The following is a 27,739-nucleotide window of genomic DNA, read 5'->3' on the forward strand; positions in this document are numbered from 1 at the left end:
ATATATATATAAATATATAGATATATTATATAGATCTATATATAGATCTATATAATATACTGTATAGATCTATATATAGATATATATATATTTTAATATATTTTATTTTTATGCATTTCCCCTTTATTTTCACCTGGTAATCTAGTCAGTAACACACTTCCTGTTCTAGGGTGACAATGCTACTGTACTGTATCCATGGAAGAGCAGGGTTGTCACCCTGGGCTTCTTTCCTGATTTGGACTACAAACATTATCTTCTTTCCTCATCTCCATTACATCAGGAGGAAGTGTATTGTAATTCACAAAAGATAGCTGCGAAATCAAAAGACACGAGAAACATTCATTAAGCAAATTAGCAACATAAATAATCACAAATCAGGCTGCAAAGTCTCTGCTACAGGTTTACAGTCCTGTGTGTCTGTTTTCCTGGACAGCCAATTGGAACAGTTTGCAAAGTTCTGAGACGGGTTTATTACTGAAGATGCGACAGATTTAATGGATGCATAATTAAGTGGCCAGGGGCAGATTTTATTATTTTACAATGTGACTTTAGATTAACTGAGGAAGAAATGTATGATTTGTAATAAATATCTTCCAGAGTGTCTCACTGCCCCTACTTAGCATTGCTTTGCCATGCCACAGAATTGATACATGCCCTCTGTTGTTTTAAAGTATCAGCACAGGAAGTTACAAGGACACTTGTATCCGGTATTTTTCTGTACTTGCAGAAAATGTTTTGGAACCCCCCCCCATTTATTATAGGTATTTATATAGCACTGACAATTTACGCAGCACACCTTGACATCTGACCCTGCCCTCAAGGAGTTTACAATCTAAGGTCCCAATCTCACATACATATGAGGGCCAATTTAGACAGGAGCCAATTAACCTTCCAGCATGACTTTGGAGTATGAAAGGAAACCGGAGTACCCGGAGGAAACACACACAATATATTACATTTTTGTCCTTAGGTTTCAATATCCTTTAACCTTGGTGCTGAAGAGTTCAAACTCTTGTAAGCAAGGTATGTCTTTTGTTTTGTACTGTATATTTACTGATGATACTCTTATGTTCAGGTTCTGGCTATAATGATGGACGAGTTCACAGATGTGGAAATATTCTGCGACATTCTGGAGGCGGCCAATAAAAGGAACGTGTTTGTCTACCTTCTCCTGGATGTCACCAAACTGCAAAGCTTCAAAGAAATGTGTGAGAAGTTGCAAGTTGAAGAGATGCATCTCAAGGTATGGGACAAAAGTTACTATGGGACAAAATATTACATACAGTAGGTTAAAGTGACACTAACCTCAGGAGTTAAATCTTAAAATACATTCAGGAACCTTAACTATTAACACAAATGTATCTTATTCGTGTATCACTCGGTTGTAGATCCTCCAATCATCTCTGAATTGGTGCTGACACTGTCCTTCCTTCTGGAGGGGGGCTACTTTTATTCCCCATGGTCCCTGTGTGTGTTGTAAAGTAGTCACCTCTCCAAGCTCATTCCAGTGATGGACTGCAATCTCAGGTTTAGTTTACTTATTTGTATTGAGATTGTAGTCCATCACGGAGCACGCTTGGAGCGGTGACTACTTTACAACACACACAGGGACCATGGGGAACAAAAGAAGCCCCCCTCCAGAAGGAAGGACCGTGTCAGCACCAATTCAGAGATAATTTGAGGATTTACAGCCGAGTGATACACAAATAAGATACATTTTTGCTATTAGTTAAGGCACTTGAATTTATTTTTAAGATTGCCCTTGCTCCCGTTCTGATCAGTGGCACCATTACGGAATAACCCCTTGGTAACACAGCTTCAGAAAATGTTTTAATTCCAGGGGATCAAAGCAATTTTGCAATTTTTGCTATGTGTTTAACCATAATTTACATCTTCCCCATGCATTGCACCTACACATATTATATACAATTTTTTAATTTAATTTTTGATGTTTTATAAAAAATACAAAAACATGACAAAAAAATTAAAGAAACTAATTTTTCACAGCTTTAGCAATAATAATGTGTACATAATTACTGTAGCTAACAGAAAGTAATTCATAATATATTCGTTTATTTGTCCTGATTTATGGGGGTATATCATATGAGTCACAAAATACAAAGAGTGAAATACAATTTTAGTTTGGAACAATTTTAGAATGTGGTATCTTTGTCTCCTATCTTTAATAGCCTCCTTGGCACTTTTCTTATCATTTTTTATTAAAATGTATTTTTCCCCCCTTTTTTTTAATTTTAAAAAAATGTAAAAAACATTTTTTTTACCTTTTATTATTTTTTAAAACTAGGGGGCACAAAGGGGTTAGTTTTTTTTATTTACAGGGGCTTTGATACTTAGTAGCACTGAGGAGAATACAGTATTCTCTTCAGAGATCCTTTGTATCAGTTTGTAACACACAAGCGGCTCGCAGCTGCACAACACAGTGACCGGCTGTCAGCTATGTGACTGTCACGACTCTGTTATCACAGGATTGCTTATCCAAGTGATCACAGGGCTGGGACCACCTAATCTGTTGAGGGTCGGCCTCTGACCCCAAGGGACCCAGCAACAGCAGTAACTCAATGAACGCTGGTCCCTCAACGGATCAGCGCTCATTTTACCGCATGCTAGGATTATCCCATCAGCGGTCGTTAATTACCCCTTAGTGACACAGCTTCAAAAACATTTTTTGCTTCTGGGAACTGGAGCAATTTTGCCATTTTTGCTATGTATATCTTCTTCATGCATTGCACCTGAACATATTATATACCGTTTTTTTAAGGACAAAATTAGCTTTAATTTGCTTATTGTACCGATTGATGGAATTATCCCGTCACCGGTTGTTAACGAACTGAACGATCGTGATGGGATAATCCTGTCATCAGTCGCGAAGGGGTTAAAAGCACCCTTTTTATTTGTGTTAATATTGGCTGTAGTTCCATCAGAGTTTGAAGTTCCATATATGGACATTACTGTAGGGACCAGCACTGAGCCCCCACCTCCTCTCTAAGATGACTGTTTATTTACTATTATACAGGTGAAACTCGAATAATAAAAATATCGTGCAAAGTTCATTTATTTCACTAATGCAACTTAAAAGGTGAAACTAATATATGAGAGAGACTCATTACATGCAATGCAAGATAGTTCAAGCCGTGATTTGTCATAATTGTGATGATTATGGCTTACAGCTCATGAAAACCCCAAGAACCCCAAATCCACAACCTCAAAAAAGTCGATTATTACATGCAATCAATAAAACAAGGATTGTACATAGAACAATATCGGACCTCTGAAAAGTACAAGCATGCATATGTACTCAGTACTTGGTTTGGGCCCCTTTTGCAGCACTTACTGCAATTACTTTTGCACGATATTCTAATTATTCGAGTTTCACCTGTATATATACATTTCCCCATGTTTTGTCACTTTAAAAAAGTACAGCAAGTTCTGCAAGAACAGAAAAATATCTAGTGATCTGACGGAAATCCATTAAGCCCCTAACTTCCTGTTTGAGGTGATGACACTGCGTCTGATGCTCTGAAATCCAAAGCAGTGTTATTAGCCCTGTCTGAGTTCTCCCTGCTGGACTACAGAACACCCCCCCTCCATGTTATGGAGATGAAAAGAGGGGTGCTAATCAGCGGCGTAACTAGAAATCACAGGGCCCCATAGCCAAATTTTGTATGGGGCCCCTTTGATCTCTAGTTACACCTCTTGCAGAGCCCAATTGAGATCCCACACAGCCCACTTGAGGATGACCCTGCAGAGCCCACCATAGACTCTCTAAGGTGGGCTTTGCAGGGTCACCCTCAGATGAGCTAGTCACACTCCTTACCTGTCCGGTCCCATCTTCCTCCACCGTCGGTGATGAGCCCCGCCTCCTCTCCGTCACCGGGCCCGCCCCCCTCCCCCGTCGTTGGGCCCTGCCTCCTCCTCTGATGGCAACCCCGGGGCCGCCTCCTCCTCCACTGCCGGGTTCAGCCTACTCCACCGCTGCTGCTGGCTCTCACTGACTCAGCAGCGGCTGTGGAGAGGAAAGCACCACTGCACAGATCACTGACAGTGATCTGTACAGCGGCACGTTCCTCTTCACAGCCGCCAGTGACAGCCAGCAGCCTGATATGCCACAGCAACCCAGGCGGCCCACGCGGCCTGGGTCGCTGTGGCGATTGTTACGCCACTGCTGCTCATTGTTCAATTGCCCTTTGCTTGTCTTTTTGGGCACAGCTTAGAAAGTGCATCAGTAAGCTGATTATTACTGTCATCTCCATCCCTTCATATACTTCCCAGAAGACAGAGGATTGCTTACCAGCAAGCCTGTATAGATAACAGAATATTAGTACTGTAACTCTTCTGGAAACAGTACCTGTTAGGAAGTGAAGATATAACTGAATTCTAATGAATATATATTTACTAAGCCTAGAGATCCAATAGCATCATTTTCAAAGATATGTTTTTAGCATGGGTAGTGAGAAGCATGCTCTCCAACAAACTGGTTTTAATGAGCCAGAGCTGATAAATCTATCCATATTTTGGATTGATTTAAATGTCATTATGGTGCTGTCATTTTCTGCAGAATGTCATACTGCTGTATATTCAGAACATAAATTACCTTAATTGCGCTATCTTACAATTTTTGATTGAAAATGAGATCCTCTAAAAGAAAAGCAGCAAGGTCCTTTTTACTATGTCGGCTTTGCGCTCAAATCTGTTTTTTTGTAAATTGATCTGTAATTGCAGTCATTTAGGACTGCAAAGAAATGTGCTCTGCTCTATTTCTATAACAAATACTGTAAAACAATACCACAAGTCAACATAGGAGCCCGTACCTAAGTTCAAACACACTTTAGAAGCAGGTAGGCGCTAATAAATAATTTTGTGCACTTAAAATCAGAAACTAGACCTACTCATGGGTATTTCAAAGAAGGTTTTCATTTTCTTTTTGGCAGAATTACTTTCTATGACTTTCACTAAATATTTGTCTGAACAAAAAGGAAGTGGCACTTTCAGATTCTTACAGGTGTCTGCTATTATTCCCTTCAAGAGATGTCCTTTCGCAAGTTTATTAAGCTCAACTCCACTGTAAATAAAAAAAGCAAAAATCTCTTGGCTAGCAGGTTTTAAGAAAAAACAAAATAGGCAGCTTTCTCCAGGCCTGTCCCCAAAGACTCCTTGCTCCCTCTTGCCGCTGTTGCTGTTTTTTGTCCTTCACTCCATTTCTTGTAGCCCAGGGTGTCATGGAACCTGCATAGAAGGATGTTTACATGTCATTATGTCAATGCAGTTCTGTACAGCAGGAAGTTGGACCACCGCTTCAAGGAAAAGAGGTGGAAGATGACCCTGTGCATCACATGACACAAGAGAAGACAGCTGGAAAATAGGGATGTATTCTGAAAATGAAAAAACAAAATGCAGCGGTGGGGAGGGAGTTCGGCTTTAGCCAAACAAATTCCTGCTATCCGTTATATTTGGTAGATCGATCATCAGATGAAGGGGATCCTGTGTGACCCCGAAACGTTGCAATAAGTATGTTTTTGCACGGACGTCATTAAATAGACGTTAGTCTATCTGCTACTGGAGTGCCGGTGTCCATAATTGTCTGTTCTTCATAGATAAACCCCTTAATAGTATAGAAATTGAAGGAGGCAGCTCATTGAAGGCCACCTTTCACTTTGACTTTACAGCCACTTTAGATGCTGTAGCAGTACATCCATTGCTTGTCACAAGTAAAGTAGTCGAGTAAAAATTCACAGAGCAGAAGCATTTTACATCACGTAATTAAAGCTTATATTATATAAAACTGATAACTCAGCTTTGGAGTCCACACCATTAGGTTCAGTCATCCATCAGTTTATTATAAGATTCAGGTACCACGGCAGTAAAATGATACCCCTGAGATTCATTCCACCCACCTACTGCCCATTGTCTTACAGGAACAATATACCAAGCAATGTGGCCATACTTTCACTGCTGAACTCTCCATAGGAACCAACGAAGGATTCTGGGCTGCAGGGGGACATATCTAGGCAAACTCTCTCAGTAAAGTTGCTGCATAGAGCAGAATGTCAGAAATTATTAAATTATTACAAGAAGCTGGCAAGTGGTTAACCCGTCAGTGCCCATCCAAAACTCACTGTTAAGTTTTGCGTGGGTTAAGGAGGTTATGAGGTACAGTGAGATTATGATAGTGTGAATAAGTTCAATAGCTTATTACGTACATATAAATTATACAAGCTCTATTTTAGAGGCACGGGGAAAACTGCAATTTGATATACAGGCGTCCTCGCTTGTCTTGCTGAATGTACGGCATTATACATGTAGTAAAAGGTATAATTAAACTTGTCTAACATGACAAGTTTTATAGTTTAATGAAAATGTGACAGTAGTTGTCACTTATGCAATAAACTAACCGCTTTTATCACACTAACCAATGTTTGCCTTATAAAATGGTCAGGTTGGCACTTACTTTGATGTTTCTCAAGGTCAATAAATATCCCCTCTTTATTTAAAGCACCATAAAATGGCCAGGGGTACTCTTTTTATATATTTGTTGGAATATGAAAAGAGAAAAATAGCACTGCGCTTCAACAAACTCAAAATATATTCCTAAAATGTGAAAAAAATATTATCACTTGTGTTGCACAATGCCTGTGCTAATGATACTTCAGAAAAAAAACTCTTGGTCAGAGGCGGCTCTAGAGTTTGCGAGGCCTTAGGCGAAACCTAAACATGAGGCCCCACTCAGGCCTGTGGGGTCTCACCGGGCTGTCGGGTTTAACCAGGATGGTGAGACCCCACAGAGCCCTGGTGAGAAAGTCGCGAAGGGGTTAAAAGCACCCTTTTTATTTGTGTTAATATTGGCTGTAGTTCCATCAGAGTTTGAAGTTCCATATATGGACATTACTGTAGGGACCAGCACTGAGCCCCCACCTCCTCTCTAAGATGACTGTTTATTTACTATTATACAGGTGAAACTCGAATAATAAAAATATCGTGCAAAGTTCATTTATTTCACTAATGCAACTTAAAAGGTGAAACTAATATATGAGAGAGACTCATTACATGCAATGCAAGATAGTTCAAGCCGTGATTTGTCATAATTGTGATGATTATGGCTTACAGCTCATGAAAACCCCAAGAACCCCAAATCCACAACCTCAAAAAAGTCGATTATTACATGCAATCAATAAAACAAGGATTGTACATAGAACAATATCGGACCTCTGAAAAGTACAAGCATGCATATGTACTCAGTACTTGGTTTGGGCCCCTTTTGCAGCACTTACTGCAATTACTTTTGCACGATATTCTAATTATTCGAGTTTCACCTGTATATATACATTTCCCCATGTTTTGTCACTTTAAAAAAGTACAGCAAGTTCTGCAAGAACAGAAAAATATCTAGTGATCTGACGGAAATCCATTGAGCCCCTAACTTCCTGTTTGAGGTGATGACACTGCGTCTGATGCTCTGAAATCCAAAGCAGTGTTATTAGCCCTGTCTGAGTTCTCCCTGCTGGACTACAGAACACCCCCCCTCCATGTTATGGAGATGAAAAGAGGGGTGCTAATCAGCGGCGTAACTAGAAATCACAGGGCCCCATAGCCAAATTTTGTATGGGGCCCCTTTGATCTCTAGTTACACCTCTTGCAGAGCCCAATTGAGATCCCACACAGCCCACTTGAGGATGACCCTGCAGAGCCCACCATAGACTCTCTAAGGTGGGCTTTGCAGGGTCACCCTCAGATGAGCTAGTCACACTCCTTACCTGTCCGGTCCCATCTTCCTCCACCGTCGGTGATGAGCCCCGCCTCCTCTCCGTCACCGGGCCCGCCCCCCTCCCCCGTCGTTGGGCCCTGCCTCCTCCTCTGATGGCAACCCCGGGGCCGCCTCCTCCTCCACTGCCGGGTTCAGCCTACTCCACCGCTGCTGCTGGCTCTCACTGACTCAGCAGCGGCTGTGGAGAGGAAAGCACCACTGCACAGATCACTGACAGTGATCTGTACAGCGGCACGTTCCTCTTCACAGCCGCCAGTGACAGCCAGCAGCGCGAGATGCCATGGCGGCCCGCAGGGCATCAGGAATGTCCTGGCCGGGCCCCCCTGTGCCCCGCCCCCCATAGCGACCGCCTGGGTCGCTATGGTGATTGTTACGCCACTGGTGCTAATATAGCCAAGCAGAAGAAAACTGAGCAAGCTGATAACAATGTTGGGCATTTTTCTGCCACAGGGGCAGTGACAGATGGGAAGTCTGTCATTATGTTAAATCTGACAATTACCCCAGATTCTGCGGACACTCTGACATTTGATTATAAACAATAAGCTATGGATGCTTTTATTTGCTGAGCACATTATTGGGTTTATAGGCTTATTAAAGGGAAAGCATTGCATTGTTTTCAACCAGTCAGCTGACTCATAGACTTACAATCTGAGAGGAAGCAGTAAAACACAAGCAATGTATATACTACCTAACAGCAAGAAATAATACCAGTAATGAATACAAATATGACATAGAATCAATGACTTTACATAGAAGCTACATTTTTAAAACTGGACACAGAAGATGATTGACATGTTACTGACCACTTTTATTTACATGTATCAGTAAAACAAACTGGAAAGTTTATACATTCCCTCTAATTGACTAATGTTGGCATTTCCAGAATATATCCGTCAGGAGCGTGACTGGTGATGTCTACTGTGCAAAATCAGGCAAGAAATTCTTTGGTCAGATCCATGAAAAGTTCATCATATCGGACTGGAGATGTGTCTTGTCCGGGACATACAGGTGGGTGCAAAACTAACATAGGTATGAGTGATATCTGCTACACTATACAATACCAAATGTATGAGATGTTACCTGGGAATTCCAGGACTCGGACTTGGGGGGCTTTTCGCAAAAGAGCCGAAGGATCCAGCAGCAGCTTCGGCTGATCCTTCGGCTCTCTTCGCAGCCGCCGGAGCCCTTCGGTTCAGTTGAACTGAGGGGCTGCTGTACGGGCTATTCACTATAGCCCATACAGGAGCCGAAGGCGGCCGAGCGGCTCGGCCGAGCGGCTCAGCCGAGCCAAAGGTATTTGCTTCAGCTTGACTGAGACCGAAGTGTCAGGCGAAGCGGGGCGAACGGCCTGCCGAAGGTCAGCCTTTCGCACCGCAAATGACAGCCGGGGGGAGACAGCTGTGATCTCACAGCTGGCTCCGCCCAGTTTATTATGACAGATCAGCTACCCAAATGACCTGGGGATGCTGAACTGTCATTAATCAATAACAACTGGGCGAAGCCGGCCATGACGTCACCAGCTTCGCCCAGTTGTTATTCATTGGCCGGGACCTGCTAGAAGACTCTAGCCGGCGCCTGTTTTTTTTTAAACATAGTTTGGTTCACTTCACTTCGGCTGGGTTATTCACTCGGCTGCCTTCGGCAGCTTTGTGAATAGCCCCCTTGGTGTCAGACTCTTTTAATCCCATGTACAGCAGGATTTAGACAGGAAGAGGGGGCTGCAGGGCTTGGAGTTGTTCAGGTGTGCTGTATGCAAATGTCCTGACAGGAGAAGTGAGCAGAGGGATGACCTCATCCGTCTGTGGCTGCTCATTCACTTTCCATTCAGCAGAAGTGGGGTGGCAAGAAGACACCATTGTATCTCTTCAGTCTACAACAGAGAAAATGGTGTCATCCTGGCTATGTTGTGTGGCAGAGCTGTGAAAATCTCATGACTGGGTCAATAGAAATAAAAAAAATAATTTGTCAAGTATCATACACACACACACACACACACACACACACACACATTACATAGGTTGAACCTGATGGACCTGTGTCTTTATTCAACCTCACCTACTATGTAACTATATGTAACTATACCAGCTCCCTTATATGTATTTCATCTCTGTATCCAGCTGTTTGCCCGGCCTTCAGCTTTAAATCCCAAATAAACTTTCAGTTGAAACTCTAGGTGCATAAACACAAAAGGTAAATAAACTGCCCCCTGCCAACATGCTGTAAGAAGGACCCTTGCTCTTTGTGTGGAAGCATTGGTTTCTCTGATCCGACATTCCCCCTGCTGAGTCAGGCCTATAGTTCTGCAAACAAAAGGTGTGCAGTCTTACTGTTCATTTTCTGCTAAAAAGAAGCAACAGTCTGAGTAAAAAAGCCTACCCTCTGCCAGCATGCCATACAAAAAGGATTCCTGCTCCTTACATGAAAGCAGTGGTCTCTCTGCAGAGGTATGAAACTCCCCCTGCTGCGTCAGTCTGATAGTTCTGCAAACAGAAGGTGTGCAAAGTCTAAAGCTGGCCACACACCTATAGATTATCTGCAGATTGTCTATGGTCAGATGGAAAAAGTGCAACAGATTCCTCCATCTACGCTAAACTGTGTGGATGGAGGAACCTCCCGCTGGGCCAAGCTTCAGTATCTTGCTAGTCGGCCCCGCTGGCTCTCAAAATACCTGAACAATGCCGACATCCAATCAGATTGTTCAGGTAGTATGAGAGCCAGCGGTGCTGACTAGCAACATACTGAAGCTTGGCCCAGTGGGAGGTTCCTCCATCCACACAGTTTAGCGTAGATGAAGGAATCTGTTGCCCTTTTTCCATCTGACCACAGACAATCTGCAGAGAATCTATAGGTGTATGGCCAGCTTAACAGTTTATTTTCTGTAGAAAGCAGCCCCAGTCTAGGTATAAATTCCCATCCCCCGCCTTCATGCCAAAAAATTAGACCCTTGCTTCTTATGTGGAAGCAGTGGCCCCTCTGCAGAGGTCCGGCACCCCCCTTGTTGAATCAGACATGTTATTCTGCAATCAGCTACCCACTGACTGGAAAGCTCTAGTTCTGACTCACCAGGTGAAGTTTCAGACCTCTGCAGAGAGACCACTGCTTCCACACAGAGACTTTGCACACCTTTTGTTCTGATGCATATGGAATGGGGGGCATTTATCAAAACTGGAGCAGTTGCCCATGGCAACCAATCAGCATCTCTCTTCAGTTTGCTCAGGTAAGATTTGAAAATGTGACAGAGAAGCTGATTGGTTGCAGTGCAAATCTGCACCAGATTTTGTCTGCTCCAGTTTTGATAAATTCCCCCCAATCTGCTTAACGGATATAACCTAAAAGTTAATTTGGGCTGTAAGCTGCTCCTCTGGAACATATAATACTCATATTTTATAGCAGATGCACTGTATATAGAGCTGTTGTTGCCCCCGCTTCCTTTGAACTAGTAGACTGAACAGTCATTTACAATAAGGATGGTTTTCCTCTGTGTGCGCTCCTTCCGGGTGACAGGTACCCTTCAGTATCCTGCAGATGATAAACCTGATATATTATATATGATGTCCATGCTATAGGCTTCCCATCTGTAATTATTCCACACTAATGTCTTTATCTCTCATCTTTTCTATGGAAATCGAAAAAAACGAAAATGTTTATTAGATGAGGGAAAACAATGCACCCGGCGATGTGCATAGAGACTTCAAAGCCGTTGTGTAATCTGGAACTAACGAATACATAGAACATCTTTCATCTTTTATTTCTGAGAAACATGTATAATTAATGAGACAGGTGGAGGAGTACAGAGCCGCAGGCAGAGGGTGTGGGCTTAGGGTGGTTTGTGCCACATGCCGTGTTCCACTGTAACCTTGCTTTCCCCAGCGCTGGCCATGAACTGCAATCAGGCTTGGCAGAAGAACGATATTTCGCCACCCAGCTGACTATTATTCTGCAGAATTTCATTCAAACTTCCATCAATCAACGCAAAGATCACATTATTGATTGGGATGTTGTAACGTGAAGTTTAGGGGTAAAAAAAGCTGTGAGGACAAAAAACTGATTTCTGGCACGTTGAAGACGCTCCACCCCTGCACTGGAAATGAATGGATTATGCCAGATGGGAGGGGGGATACATTTAAATGTAACCACTTGCTGACTGGGGTGTTTATACCCCCTTCCTGTCCAGGCAATTTTTCAGTATTCAGCGCTGCGGTACTTCAACTGACGTTTATTCCGTCATGCAACGCTGTACTCAAACGAATGTTATACCATTTTTTGGGGACAGATAGAGCTTTCTTTTGGTGGTATTTAATCACCACTGGGGGTTTTATTTTTTCCCTTTATTATTATAGGAAACATTTATTTTTACCCAATTTTTTGGTAAAATATAAAAGACGGGGTCACATCGGGTAAATAGACACCAAACATGTCAAGCCTTAAAATTGCGCGCGCCCGCGAAATCGCAAAAACTATCATAGCCAAAATTGGCCATAGGCGTTGCTTTAAAAGAGTTTAGCGCTCATCAGTTTAGTGTTATCAGTGATCGATGGGCCTAAAATTATTGCTTTTTATTGCAACGTTCACGGCGATATGTAACATGCGCAGCGTAATGGGCGCAATCGTCGTTTTTGCTTGTAGGCACACCTAACGCATTTTTGCGCATTTATATGTGGGGGTGGGGGACTTTCAAAAACTTTTGTGGGTTTTTCTTTTATTTGTGTGTGTGTACATTTTATTTATTTTGTGAGCATTTTTTTTTTAAACTTTGTTTTTTACACTTAACTTTATTGTTATCACATAGGGTGCTAAGAAGTCCCCTATGTAATAACCAATTACAGTGACAGGTCTGCTTTATGGAGACATCAGGGGTCTCTAAGACCCCTAATGTCACCTAGGGACCCCCCAGAGAAGCTGATGAAGCACAGATGTGCTTCATCAGCTTCTCTCCGGTTTCTGTACCGGAGAGTGACAGGGGAATGCAGAAGTGTAGGTTCTGAATGCACCACCACACATCACTTCCTGCATACATCACTTCCTGCATTCAGAGACCGGGAGGAGAGCGGAGGGAGATCTGTACTGAACTCCCTCCGTTCTCAGTCACAGAGCTGCCACATCGCCCGGGATAAATGACGCCAGGGATCGCAGTGACGGCGGCGGCGAGAAGAGGTAAGAGGGGGTCACCCTGAATTGCATCATACAAGCGATCGGGCGTCTTTACGGACCGCTTGTATGTAAACGGCCATCGCAGGCCGTTTAAAATCCTGGCAGTTTCCCGCTCGCGCGCGCCCCCTGGCGCGCACGTGGGGGCACGGGCATGAAGGAAGACGTCTGAAGACGCCCACCCGCATCCACTTTAGCCAAAAGTGCCATTTGGCTGATATGTTTCGGCGACCGATATATATCGGTGCATCCCTACTGTATATGACTCTTCTGTGTAGACAATATTTGCTTAGTATGGAGTTCAACTTTAAAGCTAATGGAAAATGTTCCACAATTAACTCTCTGAAACCCCTTTATAATTGATGTCCTCCAGTCAGGTATTTGAGATACATTTTTATCCTGATCCAGAAAAAAAAATGACACCTTAGCATCCTATAATCACTAGAACGCCTGCCCTAGAGAGACGGATTAAGGTTCCCTAATGGATATAATGACGGTATGGTGTAACATCGGCGTGTGAAGGTGTAATTTAGGAAAAGCTGTGAAATTTCACCTTTAATGTTGCTTAATCAGGTTTTGCTGGAATCATCTGGAATGATCTGGGTTTGTGAGATGTCTACTGAAAATATTATTGTGTACAAAGTGTACCCAGAGCGATTGTGTAATGACTGTATAGTGATTGCACACAACAGAGTCTGAGAGTGGATAAAGGACATTAAAACCTAACTGCAGCTTAAATCAAGCAGAGACATTAGATTGTGTGCACAAAGCTTACATGTGAAGTCACTCACTGGACTTAATAGTTAAATTGCTCCTGAGCACCCACTCATATTCCACAGGCAGCAGGCTGCACAAAAGGGCCACTGTGCTCTGCGTGTAAGCAGTGGTCTCTCTGTAGTGGTCCAGCACAGAGCTAGAGCTCTGAGTCATAACTAAAGCTCTCCAGTCAGAAACACCCCCATTACCTTCTGATTGCATCTTTCTAGCTGTGACTCAGCAGGGGGCCGCTGCAGAGAGACTGCTGCTTTCATACCGTTTTATTCTCAACACTATTTCTTCAAAATCAGAGTCTTCCAATGGCAGGTTAATTTTTGTGTTTTGTCTTGGATAGAGTAGGGAAGGGTAAAAGCCCTATTTATTTTTGTCATCTTTGGTCATTAAAGAAGAACTCCAGGCAACAAAAAAAACCTTACACTTGCAGTGGAGCCACCCCCCACAGATCGTTTTGTCTAGGGGGCTCAAATAAAGCTGTGTTACTTACCTGATCCTTGGCCCCATGGTGCTCAGCTCTACCAATTCACTCCAGCTGTGGAATGTCCCATCGTCACCTCTAGTGCAGGTCAATGGACCTGGATAGGACATGATGACATTAGTAGTCCTTACACTGCTGGAGCCCAGGGAGAAGAGGCTGTGGGGAATGGTCTAGTGGCCTGGTGGGACTGAGGATCAGGTCAGTAATACAGGTTTACTTGAGCCCCCCTAGACAAAACAAGCACTTAGTGGGTAACCTCACAGCAAGGGTAAGTTTTTTTTTTTACTTTCCCAGAGTTCAGATTTTACTTCTCTTCCTGTCCTAGAAATGCAACAGGAAGCTAAAAAAAATTACAAAGTGAAGGGAATTCCCCTCTTAGTTGTCACAGAAACTGGATTTCCCCTCAACTCTTGTTCTGGTAACAACTGTACAATTTTGGATTACTTCCTGTCTCAGGTTTCCTAGCAGAAACAGACCTAATTAAAAATCCCCAGGGGTTCTAACTTCTAACCCTTCCTTATTCTGTCCAAAACTGGAATTAAACCTTTGGCTATGGATACACTTCAATTCTTCTACGTCTGCTTTAGAAGGCTGCAACCGTTCTCCGATCTCCTTCCTGCTTTGGGGTTTTTATTTAGCTGCTTTGTTTTTATGTTCTGGAGTCCTTCTCTCCCGTTTAAAGCTACAATGCTCCTCCAGCTGTCACATCTTCAGGGATACTTCTCCTCGTTTCAGAGAATGACGTTACATAATTTGGACGATCATTTTCTGATCGTATGCTTCAGAGGGGTCAGCAGAGCTGATGTCAACACCTGAGAAATACACGGGAATCCTGTCAGTTGCATTCTTCTCTCTCGCTTAGATCCCGGGGCTGTAGCTTACAGTTTACAAAAACTGGTTATCTGAGAACTTCTTCATGACAGAGATAAATGGCCTCCAAAATGAACAAGGTATAATTGTAAAGCTCGGGGCAGTAAGTTATATATTTTGATTGACTTGGATAGTGAAGGATAGATGGAGGTGATGAGATGGACCAATCAATGACCATAAATGTGGGAGCCCTTCACTACTGCCGTTGGGTTGGACCATGATGGACCTTGGGTTGGTTAGGTCCACCTGCCTCTCTTTTAGGGAACAGTATACCAAGTCTAGAGAGTTGAAGAGCCAGACTCTGGACATGCCAAATGATGTCTAGCTCACAGTCTTGAAAGCACTGAATGAACAATGAACTGAAAAAGTTTTTCAACATTTTAGAACAAGTCAAGTTGAATGTGCCTACTACTACTACTAGCTATACCATGACCTGGATGAATGAGAACCTTCACAGACCATCAGTTTTATTCTTCTCGTCAAAGAACTGGTTGGACTCCTGGTTGGAGTCTATTAGATACGCATACACATCATGTGGGTTGGAAAGTAAGGACATATAGAAAAGAGAAATACAACATTGACTATTTCCTATACGCTAGTAACCTCTGGGGCCGATTTATAAATCTTCTGCCCAGCCATACCCTGTGCAAATGCCATTCACGCGGCAATCCTATGCTTCTCGGTTCCATCTTGTGGTGGGAATGCTGTGCAAATCACTAAATCACTAAAATAACAAATATATATTGGAGGAAGTTCTACGTAAAGTCTCCTCACACTGTAAATATGAGAAACTTATTGCATATAGGCCAAATACCCAACGACGATTCCATTGTAGATGGGATGCTTGGATAAAATTCTCTGCAAATACATCCTGGAATACATCCGATGATAGGTAGTTTACCCTCTGACTTCAATATCACCTTTATTGTCTTTGACTGAGCATATTTTTTCTAAAACCACTTTCCTGTCTTCTCCCTTCTTATTCTTCTCTCCTTCCTTCCTCCCTACTCTTCTACTTCTATTACCTTCATAATACTTTAGAATGACACCGTTATCCAGTTACATTCTTAATATCAGATCCTTTTATACTGTCATCTATATGTGTTCGCTCACCTCCCGATCTACTGAGCGGACCTGTGACAGTCTCATTGTCACAGGTCGGCTAGAACTATGAGGTGCGTGAAAAGCACTCGCCTCATAGTTCTCCTTTAACGACCAATTCGTTTAACGACCTGGTCGCAGGAACGGAACTCGGTCGTTAAGTGAGGAATACCTGTATATGAATTATATATGAAAAAGCTGACAGGGGTTCTAAACCCACCCCCAGCTCTGCCCACTGAGCTTTTTTCACTCTTCTGCAGCCATTGTATGGTAAATGCCCCCAATGCCCCCTTTGTTCCAGCCGATAATAGTAAAAGCTGTATTTATTTTCATCTTATTTTTCATTTTAAATGACCATTAAAAAAATGTATCAGCATAGTTACATAGTATTTGAGGTTGAATAAAGACACAGGTCCATCAAGTTCAACCTATTGGCTGTATGTATGTGATTCTGCATGTGTATGCATGTGTACGAGTCCCTGTGTGTTCTTGTTTTTAAGAGTACCTGTACCCCTGTATGTTGCAGTCTCTGGGGAAATTGTCCAAATTCTTTTTGAATGATTCAACACTCTCAGCTGATACCACTGCTTGTGGCAGCGAGTTCCAGACCCTAACCACGCTAACTGAAAAGAAGCCTCTACGCACCTTGTACTTAAATCTTTTCTCCACCAATTTTAGGTGGTGGCCTCTAGTCCTTGTTATGGAGTTTATAGTAAAATGTTTATGGCGGATGTTGCTATTACCATAGAACATCTTGTACATCCAAATTATGTCCCCCCATAATCTCCTCACTTATAGTGTAAACATGTTTAGATTTACTAGCCTTGTCTCATAGCTTTGGTCCTCCATCTCCATGTTTAAACCTTTTCCATTCCTCTGAAAGGTTTGCATTCCATGCTGGGCGTATATTACATGACATCTTCTGGAGTACAGTTCCATTTTCTTTACATTTTCCTTTTGCTGCGAAGATCTCCAGCTTCTGAAACCAGTAATTTTGTATGTTTGGCATCTGGAGACAAGCCTAATGCATAAAATGAATTCCACAAATATAACAAGAAAGGCTTCACCCCCCAACTCCCTTAACCAACAAGTCCCAACATAACATTTTACACATAATTGTTTTCCACCCGAATGTTCTTTTATCCAAGAAATTGTCGTAATTATCTTGTGTTGGTGTCACGTAATGTTCAGTGTACAATACGTGAGAGAAATTATATAAGGGACATACAGAGTGTAACAATCTATTAATCCCACGTCGCTGATTCCGTCACCTCCTATATATAAACCTGTTTACACATTATTTTATATTCTAGTCTAAAGGACATTATTAACTCTCAATTTGTTTCCCTCTTTTCATCTTTAGTATAAGTTTAATTTGATTTCATTCACATTTGATTTATTCTTCTGTGTGTTGATTTACATTAATGCTGTCACGGAATAGAAGAATTTATTTTGGCTCTGGTTCCTCTGTAGAATGTGTATTTTGGATCAAAGTAGAAGCCTCGGTGCCTGGACTGGGTGCTGCCTGTACAGCTGTTATTATCTATCACTCTTGTACAAAACTACTTCCAATGTACAGGTGAAACTCGAATAATTAGAATATCGTGCAAAAGTAATGGCAGTAAGTGCTGCAAAAGGGGCCCAAACCAAGTACTGAGTACATATGCATGCTTGTACTTTTCAGAGGTCCGATATTGTTCTATGTACAATCCTTGTTTTATTGATTGCATGTAATAATCTACTTTTTTGAGGTTGTGGATTTGGGGTTCTTGGGGTTTTCATGAGCTGTAAGCCATAATCATCACAATGATGACAAATCACGGCTTGAACTATCTTGCTTTGCATGTAATGAGTCTATCTCGTATATTAGTTTCACCTTTTAAGTTGCATTAGTGAAATAAATGAACTTTGCACGATATTCTAATTATTCGAGTTTCACCTGTATGCACACAGGTGTAGGGAGCAGACAACACGGAGCCCAGGCAGCAGAGTTCATTCAGCTTTGGTCTTTATAGTATCAAGCTGCCCATACCCCTTGCGATCATCGGACAAAACTTTTTGTCCGATGATCGAACCGTCGTACGACGGCCCCATCCTGCCCCGATTATCACAAGGTTCAGTTAGCGGTAGTTAAAAAAAAAGCACCTGGACGAATTCCGGGAATTGACGGCACAGATTTTCGTTTACGCATGAGCAGTGTTAACCTTACAAAATTTGACGTATGGAAACGCCAGCAACCTTGCGAATATCGTATGATTAGACAGAAGTTTTGTAACCTGCTGAAAAGTCAAACGTCGATGGATTGTACAGTATTTGCGGTTGTACACTGCCCATCAACCTTGCGAATATCGGACGAAAACGCGATTGCATACGAAAATCAGCTGATAATCGTAAGGTGTATGGGCAGCTTCAGATGTTAGTCATGATCAGTGTGAATGGGTCAGGTAACTACTAGCAAAAGTGAGCAATCTCAATGAATTCGGATGTGATTAGATGACAGCTAAATTGGAGGATGAATTGACAAAACTTGAAGGAGAACTATGAGGATGAGTAATTTTCGAGCCGAGGTATGACAATGAAACTGTCACATGTCGGCTCAATAGATTGGGAAGTGACCGAACACATACCGTCGCTCGCTCACTTCTCGATCATGTCCCTGCAGAGAGCCGTGACTGTCACTCACGGCTCCCTGCAGGGATTCCCCCCCTCCCCTGTCCGATCCTCCAGCCCTGACTGGCGGAACGGACGGGGGAGGGGGCGGGTACAGCTGGCTCTGCCTCTAGATAGGCTGAGCCAGCTGTCACTCACGCAGCTGGGTGGATCTCGACAGTAATGTATACAGTCTCAGTATACCGCGAGCTGTAGCTTTTGTTGGTTATTTATTTTTGTTATTTTTTTTTTCATCATGCGAGATCCTGTTCATGTAATTTAAAAATAACAAACTAAAAATGAAAAAAAAAAGGGGCCTTTCCCCATGTGTCTTTTGTGTATTTATTTGAAGTGTTTTTAGCCAAAGAAATGGCCTAAATAGCTTAAAAATTTTAGTTTGTTTTTTCTTATGTGCAAAAAGCTGAAAGAAGAGAGAGGGCATTCGATTTAAAAAAAAAGTTTTTGTGTGTTTTTTGTATTTTTATAGTACTCTGCATGTTTTGTGCAAACATTTCCAGCGTGCTTCTTGGCAGCCTTGATAGAAGTGACTAAGCCATTTGGTCATGTGTCTGTTAGAAGACTGAGTGGGGATTTGTTCCTCCTCTGAGTCGTTAGGCTTTGGATGTTTTGGATTCAGCATTAGCTTTGGATGGTATGTGTGCAGGCTTTTCATAACACAGCCATAGAAGGATCGGGCTCTTGCCAAGTTGTATCACCTATTTCTTGCAGGTAACTAATGTGAAATATACAACATTTTATATTTACCTCATATGTCAAGCAAAAAAACGTATTGCTCCCTATGTTCCTGTCAGAGAGTTCTCTGGACTTCCTATCTGCTAAAACTTTGTTTGCGGGCAGGAAGGGAGTGGAAATCTCACTAATGGAGCCCTGGATAGCAGTAAAAACCCAACCAGAGTTCCAACCCTTCCCCACTATATACAAAGATGGCTGGATATGCACTTGAAAACAGCAAAAATAAGTTTAGTCCTGAACATACCAATAAATAAGGAAGGAGCGCAGGCCTGGACTGACCTGAGCTCCTCTAAACCATGAAGGAAGTTCCTTCCACTGCCGCCCAATCAGGAACTCCCCACCTGCACAAAAGGGGTGGGATGCTGTGATGTAATTGACCTTATATGGCTACATTTGGTCCACGACATTGACCTAATATGGCCATGTAAGGTCAATGACATCAGCATACGCATACCGCCCCCTTTGTTTATGTGCAGCTGTGGGACAGAGAGTACCCTGGTCCGCAGCTGATTGGGCGGGTGGTCCCATGTCCCTTGTGGGTTATATATACACTATATTGCCAAAAGTATTGGGACTCCGGCCTTTACACGCACATGAACTTTAATGGCATCCCAATATTAGTCCGTAGGGTTCACTATTGAGTTGGCCTGCCCTTTGCCGCTATAACATCTTCAGCTCTCCTGGGAAGGCGTCCACAAGGTTTAGGAGTGTGTCTATGGGAATGTTTGACCATTTGTGAGGTCAGGTACTGATGTTGGATGAGAAGGCCGGGCTCGCAGTCTCCCCTCTAATTCATCCCAAAGGTGTTCTATCGGGTTGAGGTCAGGACTCTGTGCAGGCCAGTCAAGCTCCTCCACCCCAAACTCGCTCATACACTCAGACAGCATTGGCCACTATGGCAATTATCCCATGACCTCTTGCAGCAGTAAATACTCACCTCTAGAATGGACTTTTTGATCACGCCAACTTCTCATTCCATCTTCTGATGGAAAAGGGCGCTTATTTTACCATCATATGTATGTGTGATTGGACCCGTGCCTTTTGGCTGTTTGCTCTCTGACAGCTGGAAAATCACCAACTAGACATGAAAACTGCACCTATTGTGCATGTGCTCAGCTCAGTGAGAACGGATGGCAGGAGAAGACCTACATACCAAGCAACTATTGCATTAGGGTGTTCCAATCATTCACTTCATCTATCTATAGCTTAACACCGTAATTAAGCTGTCACAATATTAGGGCAGGATGGTTATTTCAGTGATGGGAACGCTAGAGAAAGGGACCGGACTTGTCAGAGACCATCATTCTTTCTTTCTTTCTTTCTTTCTTTCTTTCTTTCTTTCTTTCTTTCTTTCTTTCTTTTTTTCTTTCTTCTCCATAACATATAGCAGAGGTGTTCTGTAGTCCACAGAGATATCTGTGATTTCCTCTTCCTGTGTCCTGTTTCAGGTCTATTACACACTTGTCTGTCTGCCCTTTTCAGTGTGTAGCAGAATTTGTGCCTGGCAAAAAAAAATTGATTTGTTTTTGACTATGGCAATTATCCCATGACCTCTTGCAGCAGTAAATACTCACCTCTAGAATGGACTTTTTGATCACGCCAACTTCTCATTCCATCTTCTGATGGAAAAGGGCGCTTATTTTACCATCATATGTATGTGTGATTGGACCCGTGCCTTTTGGCTGTTTGCTCTCTGACAGCTGGAAAATCACCAACTAGACATGAAAACTGCACCTATTGTGCATGTGCTCAGCTCAGTGAGAACGGATGGCAGGAGAAGACCTACATACCAAGCAACTATTGCATTAGGGTGTTCCAATCATTCACTTCATCTATCTATAGCTTAACACCGTAATTAAGCTGTCACAATATTAGGGCAGGATGGTTATTTCAGTGATGGGAACGCTAGAGAAAGGGACCGGACTTGTCAGAGACCATCATTCTTTCTTTCTTTCTTTCTTTCTTTCTTTCTTTCTTTCTTTCTTTCTTTCTTTCTTTTTTTCTTTCTTCTCCATAACATATAGCAGAGGTGTTCTGTAGTCCACAGAGATATCTGTGATTTCCTCTTCCTGTGTCCTGTTTCAGGTCTATTACACACTTGTCTGTCTGCCCTTTTCAGTGTGTAGCAGAATTTGTGCCTGGCAAAAAAAAATTGATTTGTTTTTGACCCCATGCTGGGTGATTATATGCCAGCAAATTGCATCTCTCATTAAGGTGAGGAGCTCCAAGTTATAAAAACATGTCATTTTGTATGCTTGGCATCTGGAGACAAGCATAATGCATAGAATGAATTCTGCTTTAGCTCCCCATTCCTTAACCAACAAGTCCCAACATAACATTATGCAACATCAATGTTTTCCACCTAATTTTTTTTTTTTTTTTTATCCAAGAAATTGGCATCATTATTTTGTTTTGGTGTCACGTAATGTTCACTGTACAATATGTTAGAGAATGGATACAAGGGAGATTCAGGATGTAACAATAGTTTTATTCGCTCTCTCCCCCTCCCTCTTTCTCTCATCTCTCTCTCTCTCCCTCTCTCTCATCCTCTCATCTCTCTCTCATCCACTCATGTCTCCCCCTCCCTCTTTCTCTCATCTCTCTCCCTCTCTCTCATCCTCTCATCTCTCTCTCTCTCATCCTCTCATCTCTCTCTCTCATGTCTCTCTCTCCCCCCCCCTCTCCCCCTTCAGGAATAGAATAATTTATTTTGGCTCTGGTTCCTCTGTAGAATGTGTATTTTGGATCTAAGCAGAAGCCTTGGTGCCAGGACTGGGTGCTGCCTGTACAGCTGTCATTCTTATCTGTCACTGGTACACAAAAGCACTTCTAATGTATGCACACAGGTGTAGGGAGCAGACAACACGCAGCCCAGGCAGCAGAGTTCATTCAGCTTTTGTCTTTTTCTAGTGTTTAAAAAAAACCTCAAATAGCAACAAAATCTATTAAGATAAGCAAATAAATGCAATGACATTGATTTTTTACTTGTTTTTAACTTGTTTTTTGTTATGCTTTTTTGGTTCATCATGCATGATCAGGGTCAGTGCTCATACATGATGTGATTTAAAAATAACAAAGAAAACTAAAAAAAAAAAATGTTGCCTGTTTTTTGTTTTTTTTTTATAGCCAAAAGAAAAAAGGTCCATAAATAGTTATTAAAAATGTATTTTTAAAAAAAAGCTCATGTTCTTGCTGGATCTTGTGATCTTCAAATGCTTTGTTGATGACTGAAAGCTGTATGACTGTGAACTCTGGGCTTAAATTGTATTAACCCCTGCACTGCAAGGGTTAACTGCTCAATTTTTAGCTAGGGTCAAAAAAAAAAAATTACCTGAGCCTGCTTGCACTTGGAACAGTCCCTGGATCGTCTCTCTCCCTCCGCTGCAGTGGTCTAAGGTCCCTGAGACATCACATCCAATACACAGTGTATAATATATGAGGACACTAAGGGGGACATGTAGAGGAGAGAGCCTGGAAGAAGTGCTGCCTGCTGCCGGCTCTGGGGATCAGGTGAGTATAACTTTTTTACCCTAGGCAAAAACAAGGAGAAGGGAGGGGGTGGGAGGGGTTAGCCCCACTGCAAGGATTTATAAAATTTCTGCCCGGGGTTCTTCTGTAACATTCAATTTCATGTATAAATTTGAGCTTGATCTATTGAGCTCTGTCAACGACAATGTTAACAGAGCAACGATATGTATACGATAGCAATAAACTTCTCTTATTCTGTCCCTTTTGGTCTGTTAAATATACCATTGAGAAAGTTTTGTTATATCTGATCGATATGTGCAAAGAGAACTGTTGATCCTGCCAGAAATCCTGTGAGCTGATAACTTCCTGTGCTCTCTGCCTCTACCGCATTGTTATCAGTAAGCATTGTTCCCATCCCCTCTGTGGACTACAGATCACCTCTCCTCTACGTTGACGAGAGGAGAAGATAATCTGTAGAATTGACAGACAAACATGTGAAAAGCCCCTGTAGCTCCACCTGTTGGTTGGAAATGCAAACATTAAATATTCATATGCAATATTTACCTGACTGAAAAAATGAAAAAACATTGATTTAAAATTTTTTTTTTTAGCTCTTATATATTCACATTCCCTATAAAAACTGTGCTGATGGGTGACCCTCTCCAGCCTCAGGGTCCCAGTGCTAGTGTGGGCAGCTCCAGCCTCGGGGTCCCAGTGCTAGTGTGGGCAGCTGCAGCCTCGGGGTCCCAGTGCTAGTGTGGGCAGCTCCAGCCTCGGGGACCCAGTGCTAGTGTGGGCAGCTCCAGCCTCAGGGTCCCAGTGCTAGTGTGGGCAGCTCCAGCCTCGGGGACCCAGTGCTAGTGTGGGCAGCTACAGGGTCCCAGTGCTAGTGTGGGCACCTCCAGCCTCAGGGTCCCAGTGTTAGTGTGGGCAGCTCCAGCCTCAGGGTCCCAGTGCTAGAGTGGGCGGCTCCAGCCTCAGGGTCCCAGTGCTAGTGTGGGCAGCTCCAGCATCAGGGTCCCAGTGCTAGTGTGGGCGGCTCCAGCATCAGGATCCCAGTGCTGGTGTGGGTAGTTCCAGCCTCAGGGTCCCAGTGCTAGAGTGGGCAGCTCCAGCCTCGGGGTCCCAGTGCTAGTGTGGGCAGCTCCAGCCTCGTCATGCCTTTTCGTCAATAAATGTACTAGGGGAATAATGATGTTGCTTACCCTCAAGGGGGAATTGATGCAAAAGCCAACTGTAGTGTCAATAGGATAATCCGAACTCCAGCTGTCTGTGTCTCTACTTGTTCATAATTACCAATCGCTGTCAGGAAGTCTTCCTCCCGCGCTGCATTCTTGCTTTCGGTAGTCAGTGTTTGCAGAGTCGCCATCAGCGTAGGGGCTGCTGTCATCTTCTTGCTGAGAAAACATTTTTTTTTTCTTTGTTTTGAAGTATTAGGAGATCTGCAGAAATAAAAGAACATTACACAATTTACTTGGAATCCCTGGTGCCAAACTTGACATTTTGTTAATGACTTTGTCTCCTGTGTGTTGCTTGTGGTCAGAGTGAGGTTATGTAAGAAAGTATTCAGGTGGAGCCATTTAGTAATGTCAGTGTGGACAAGAAGGCTCAAAGCTTAGAGCAGGGGTGTCCATGAGGTCGATCGCGATCTACCAGTCGATCGCGTAGCAATCAGTGGTAGATCGTGATGGCCTCTCCTCCTGCCCGTGGTGCTTCTCTGGATCCCCGGTGCTCTCCCCATCTGTATGCAGTGGGGATCTGAGAAGTGAAAGAAGCGCTGCAGCCCGCGGCGGAGGAGGGAGCCGCTGTCACAGAACTAAGGCCGAGCGGTGAGGAGAGAGAGAAAGACGCTCGGCCTAGAAAGCCACACAGCCGCGCCAAGGCACCTCTTGGCGCGGTGAGACAAGTTGTTTTACATGTTGGTTTGTGAGTGTGCCATGATACCTTTCTACTGTTTTACATAGTACTATGTGTCCCCCAGTTATAAATGAACAGGATGTGATTTACATCACTTCCTGTTCATTCATGAATTTCTCAATGGGGAGAAGCACTCTGTACAGAGGCTCCTCCCCATTCAGAAATTGGATGATAGTAAAATATTTTCTGAATGAATGGAAGCCTCTGTGCTTCCCATTCATTTAGAAAAGAGGCTGCAGAAAAAGAGAATGAGGACTTTGTGTCCTCAATTTCTTTTTCTATTTTAAAAGGCAAATATCAGGGGGCTGTTTAGACCCCTAGGAGGACAGGACGCCGGTGCCTCTAGGACGCACTGGAATGTAAGGCGGCCGACTCCCTGCATTCAGGGGCGGGAGGGGACGTGGCGGTGCATTGACGTGAATGGCACCGCAAGTCAATGCACCGCCACTGCCCCTCCCGCCCCTGAACGCAGGTGTTTTTTCGTTGGTAAATCTCATTGAGCTCATCATTTGAAAAGTAGATCTCCAGATGAAAAATTGTGGGTGCCCCTGGCTTAGAGGTTACACAGGAAACTGTTGAAGCAAATTAAAATGTAACCATGGCCAAAAAAAAAATTATTGCGTATATTAAAGTGACAATAAACTCCAGATGACCCAAATACCCTAATTATTAACAAAAATGTATCTTATTTGTGTATCACTCTGCTGTAGATCCTCCAATCATCTCTGAATTGGTGCTGACACTGTCCTTCCTTCTGGAGGGGGATACTTTTGTTCTCCATGGTCCCTGTGTGTGTTATAAAGTAGTCACCTCTCCAAGCTCACTCCCATGATGGACTACAATCACAATACAAGTTAGTAAACTAAACATGAGATTGTAGTCCATCATGGGAGCGAGTTTGAAGTGGTGGCCAATGGAGCACTGGCTGGATGTGGTTGCTCAGAGTACTGATGGAGCGATCCAATAAGTGACAGACCAGGAGGGAAGTCAGGTTCAAGTTAGGTCATACAAGGGGAGCCAAATCTTGAGGTACCGAATCCCAGACCAGGAGAAGCAGGGTCAGGAAACGTAAGAAAGGAGAAAGCGGAGTCAATTGGCCACAAGCCGGGTTCATACACAGGAAATCAGGATACTGGGACAGAGTACAGGGCACACAGGGACTAGCTGAAGACCACTCAGCAACTTGGTCATGGCTTCTGTACTGGTACTTTACAACTCTTTTAACTACCTACATCTTTGGATCTGCTGCCTATTTTGATATGTTGTTCTCACTGAAAAGTTTATGTGGTGTTTTTTTTAATTATATGATCAGATTAAATTGCTCAGGTAAATTTTTGGATTTCTTAGGACTTGATATTGGTAAATGGAAGCCTGTATTTCTTTTGCAGTTTTTCCTCTTATTGGTGCCTTTCTGGGGGGCTGGGCAACCTGCTAAACCTTTTGGTTTCTCATTGTAGTGGTCTTTTACATTTTGAAAAGGCAGAGAGGAGCACACAGAAAAAAACTTGCAAAACTTTCTAGTAAGATAAAAATCTATCCATGATGACAAAAAGGAATTTTGACTATTGTAACAGATGAGATATATTAATGACCTTCTGTATGGACTTGTTCAGAAATGTCTCGTTGTCTTGGGATGGTCTATAAATCAATGTTATACCTATTAACAATACTTCTCTTGTGTTTCCAGCTTCACATGGCTTTCCGGGCAAGTCCACAGAAACTTTTTGTGCAAGTTCTCCGGACATGTGGTTGAGTTGTTTGATGAGGAGTTTAGACATATCTATGCCACATCCAAGCCTGTGATGGGCTTGAAGTCCCCAGCTCCAATGGCGCCGGTCCTGAAACAAGAAAGCGAGAAAGGGGCAATGTCGGAGAGCAGCACCCAGGAGAGTAAAAACACGACCTCAGAACCACTTAGCGGGTCCTCGGCCACCAGTGTCTCCCATACATCACAAGCCCCAGCATCTCCTACATACAGCACTCCGGTTCAATCTCCGGTCCAATCTCCTGTACAATCCCCCCTTCAGAGAATTAATTCCTTCCATGGCTACCCTTCTCTTCGAAGCCCCACAACACCGACAAACTACCAATCAAATTACTTCCAGAGGAACTACCAACCTGAGTCTCCGACCCACCTGTTCAACAATAACAACAACATCTACCGCTCATTCAGGACCCGCAGAGAAGACTTTCTGAGTTCCAGGTTTACCCAAGGGTGGAGATTGTTTTCTAAACCAACAATGACCTAAAGCATGCAGTAACTTTGATATGCACTGGTACAAAAATATGCACTGAATGACTACAAGCTCCAGTTGTGAAATAAAAAATAGATACGTATCAAAAATGTAAAACATAAAATGTTTCTATTAAGTGAAAAAATGTTTCTATAAAAAAAAGAGAACACCAAACATGAACAATAATTGGGTAGCATTTTCCCAATGTCATACATCACCCTACTGAACAGGGGCCCGTACAATGACCCGTGCTGCTACAAACTCCTGCTTTGTTCGCTGCCTTTTCCAATTATTACAGAATGTAAAAACAAAATCCCAACTGTCAGCCATTTCCATCTCTTATAAATAAAAGTCCTGAGGAAGAGTGGAAGCCACGAGGCTCCTGCTATTATCTTTCTTTGTCAGAGGAACATCCTCTGTGAACCTCCCTTAAATTTGGTGATACTTTGTTACCGGGGCCTGACTTTCATGGCCGAAGCTCTGCCCAAATGCTATACCCCTGTCCAATTAATGTGTCTCAGGGGTCAATAAGGAACCCTCATTGGACAGGGACTTGGTGTCTAGCTT

The 27,739-nt window shown here is 43.0% G+C and overlaps 1 protein-coding gene across 1 annotated transcript in view; it reads left to right on the top strand.

The window, feature by feature from the left end:
- The window catches only part of FAM83A (family with sequence similarity 83 member A), a 38,430-nt gene extending 11,213 nt beyond the window's left edge, over nucleotides 1-27,217 (top strand). The window contains exons 2-4 of the mRNA XM_018562227.1: nucleotides 1,076-1,243; nucleotides 8,664-8,788; nucleotides 26,626-27,217. Coding sequence (XP_018417729.1) covers nucleotides 1,076-1,243; nucleotides 8,664-8,788; nucleotides 26,626-27,187 — 855 coding nt within the window. The 3' untranslated portion in view covers nucleotides 27,188-27,217. The remainder of the gene's footprint in view (nucleotides 1-1,075; nucleotides 1,244-8,663; nucleotides 8,789-26,625) is intronic.
- The last annotated feature ends 522 nt before the right edge of the window (nucleotides 27,218-27,739 follow it).

Source organism: Nanorana parkeri, unplaced genomic scaffold, assembly GCF_000935625.1.
Source record: "Nanorana parkeri isolate BGI_ZX_2015 unplaced genomic scaffold, ASM93562v1 scaffold566, whole genome shotgun sequence".
Lineage (NCBI taxonomy): Eukaryota > Metazoa > Chordata > Amphibia > Anura > Dicroglossidae > Nanorana > Nanorana parkeri.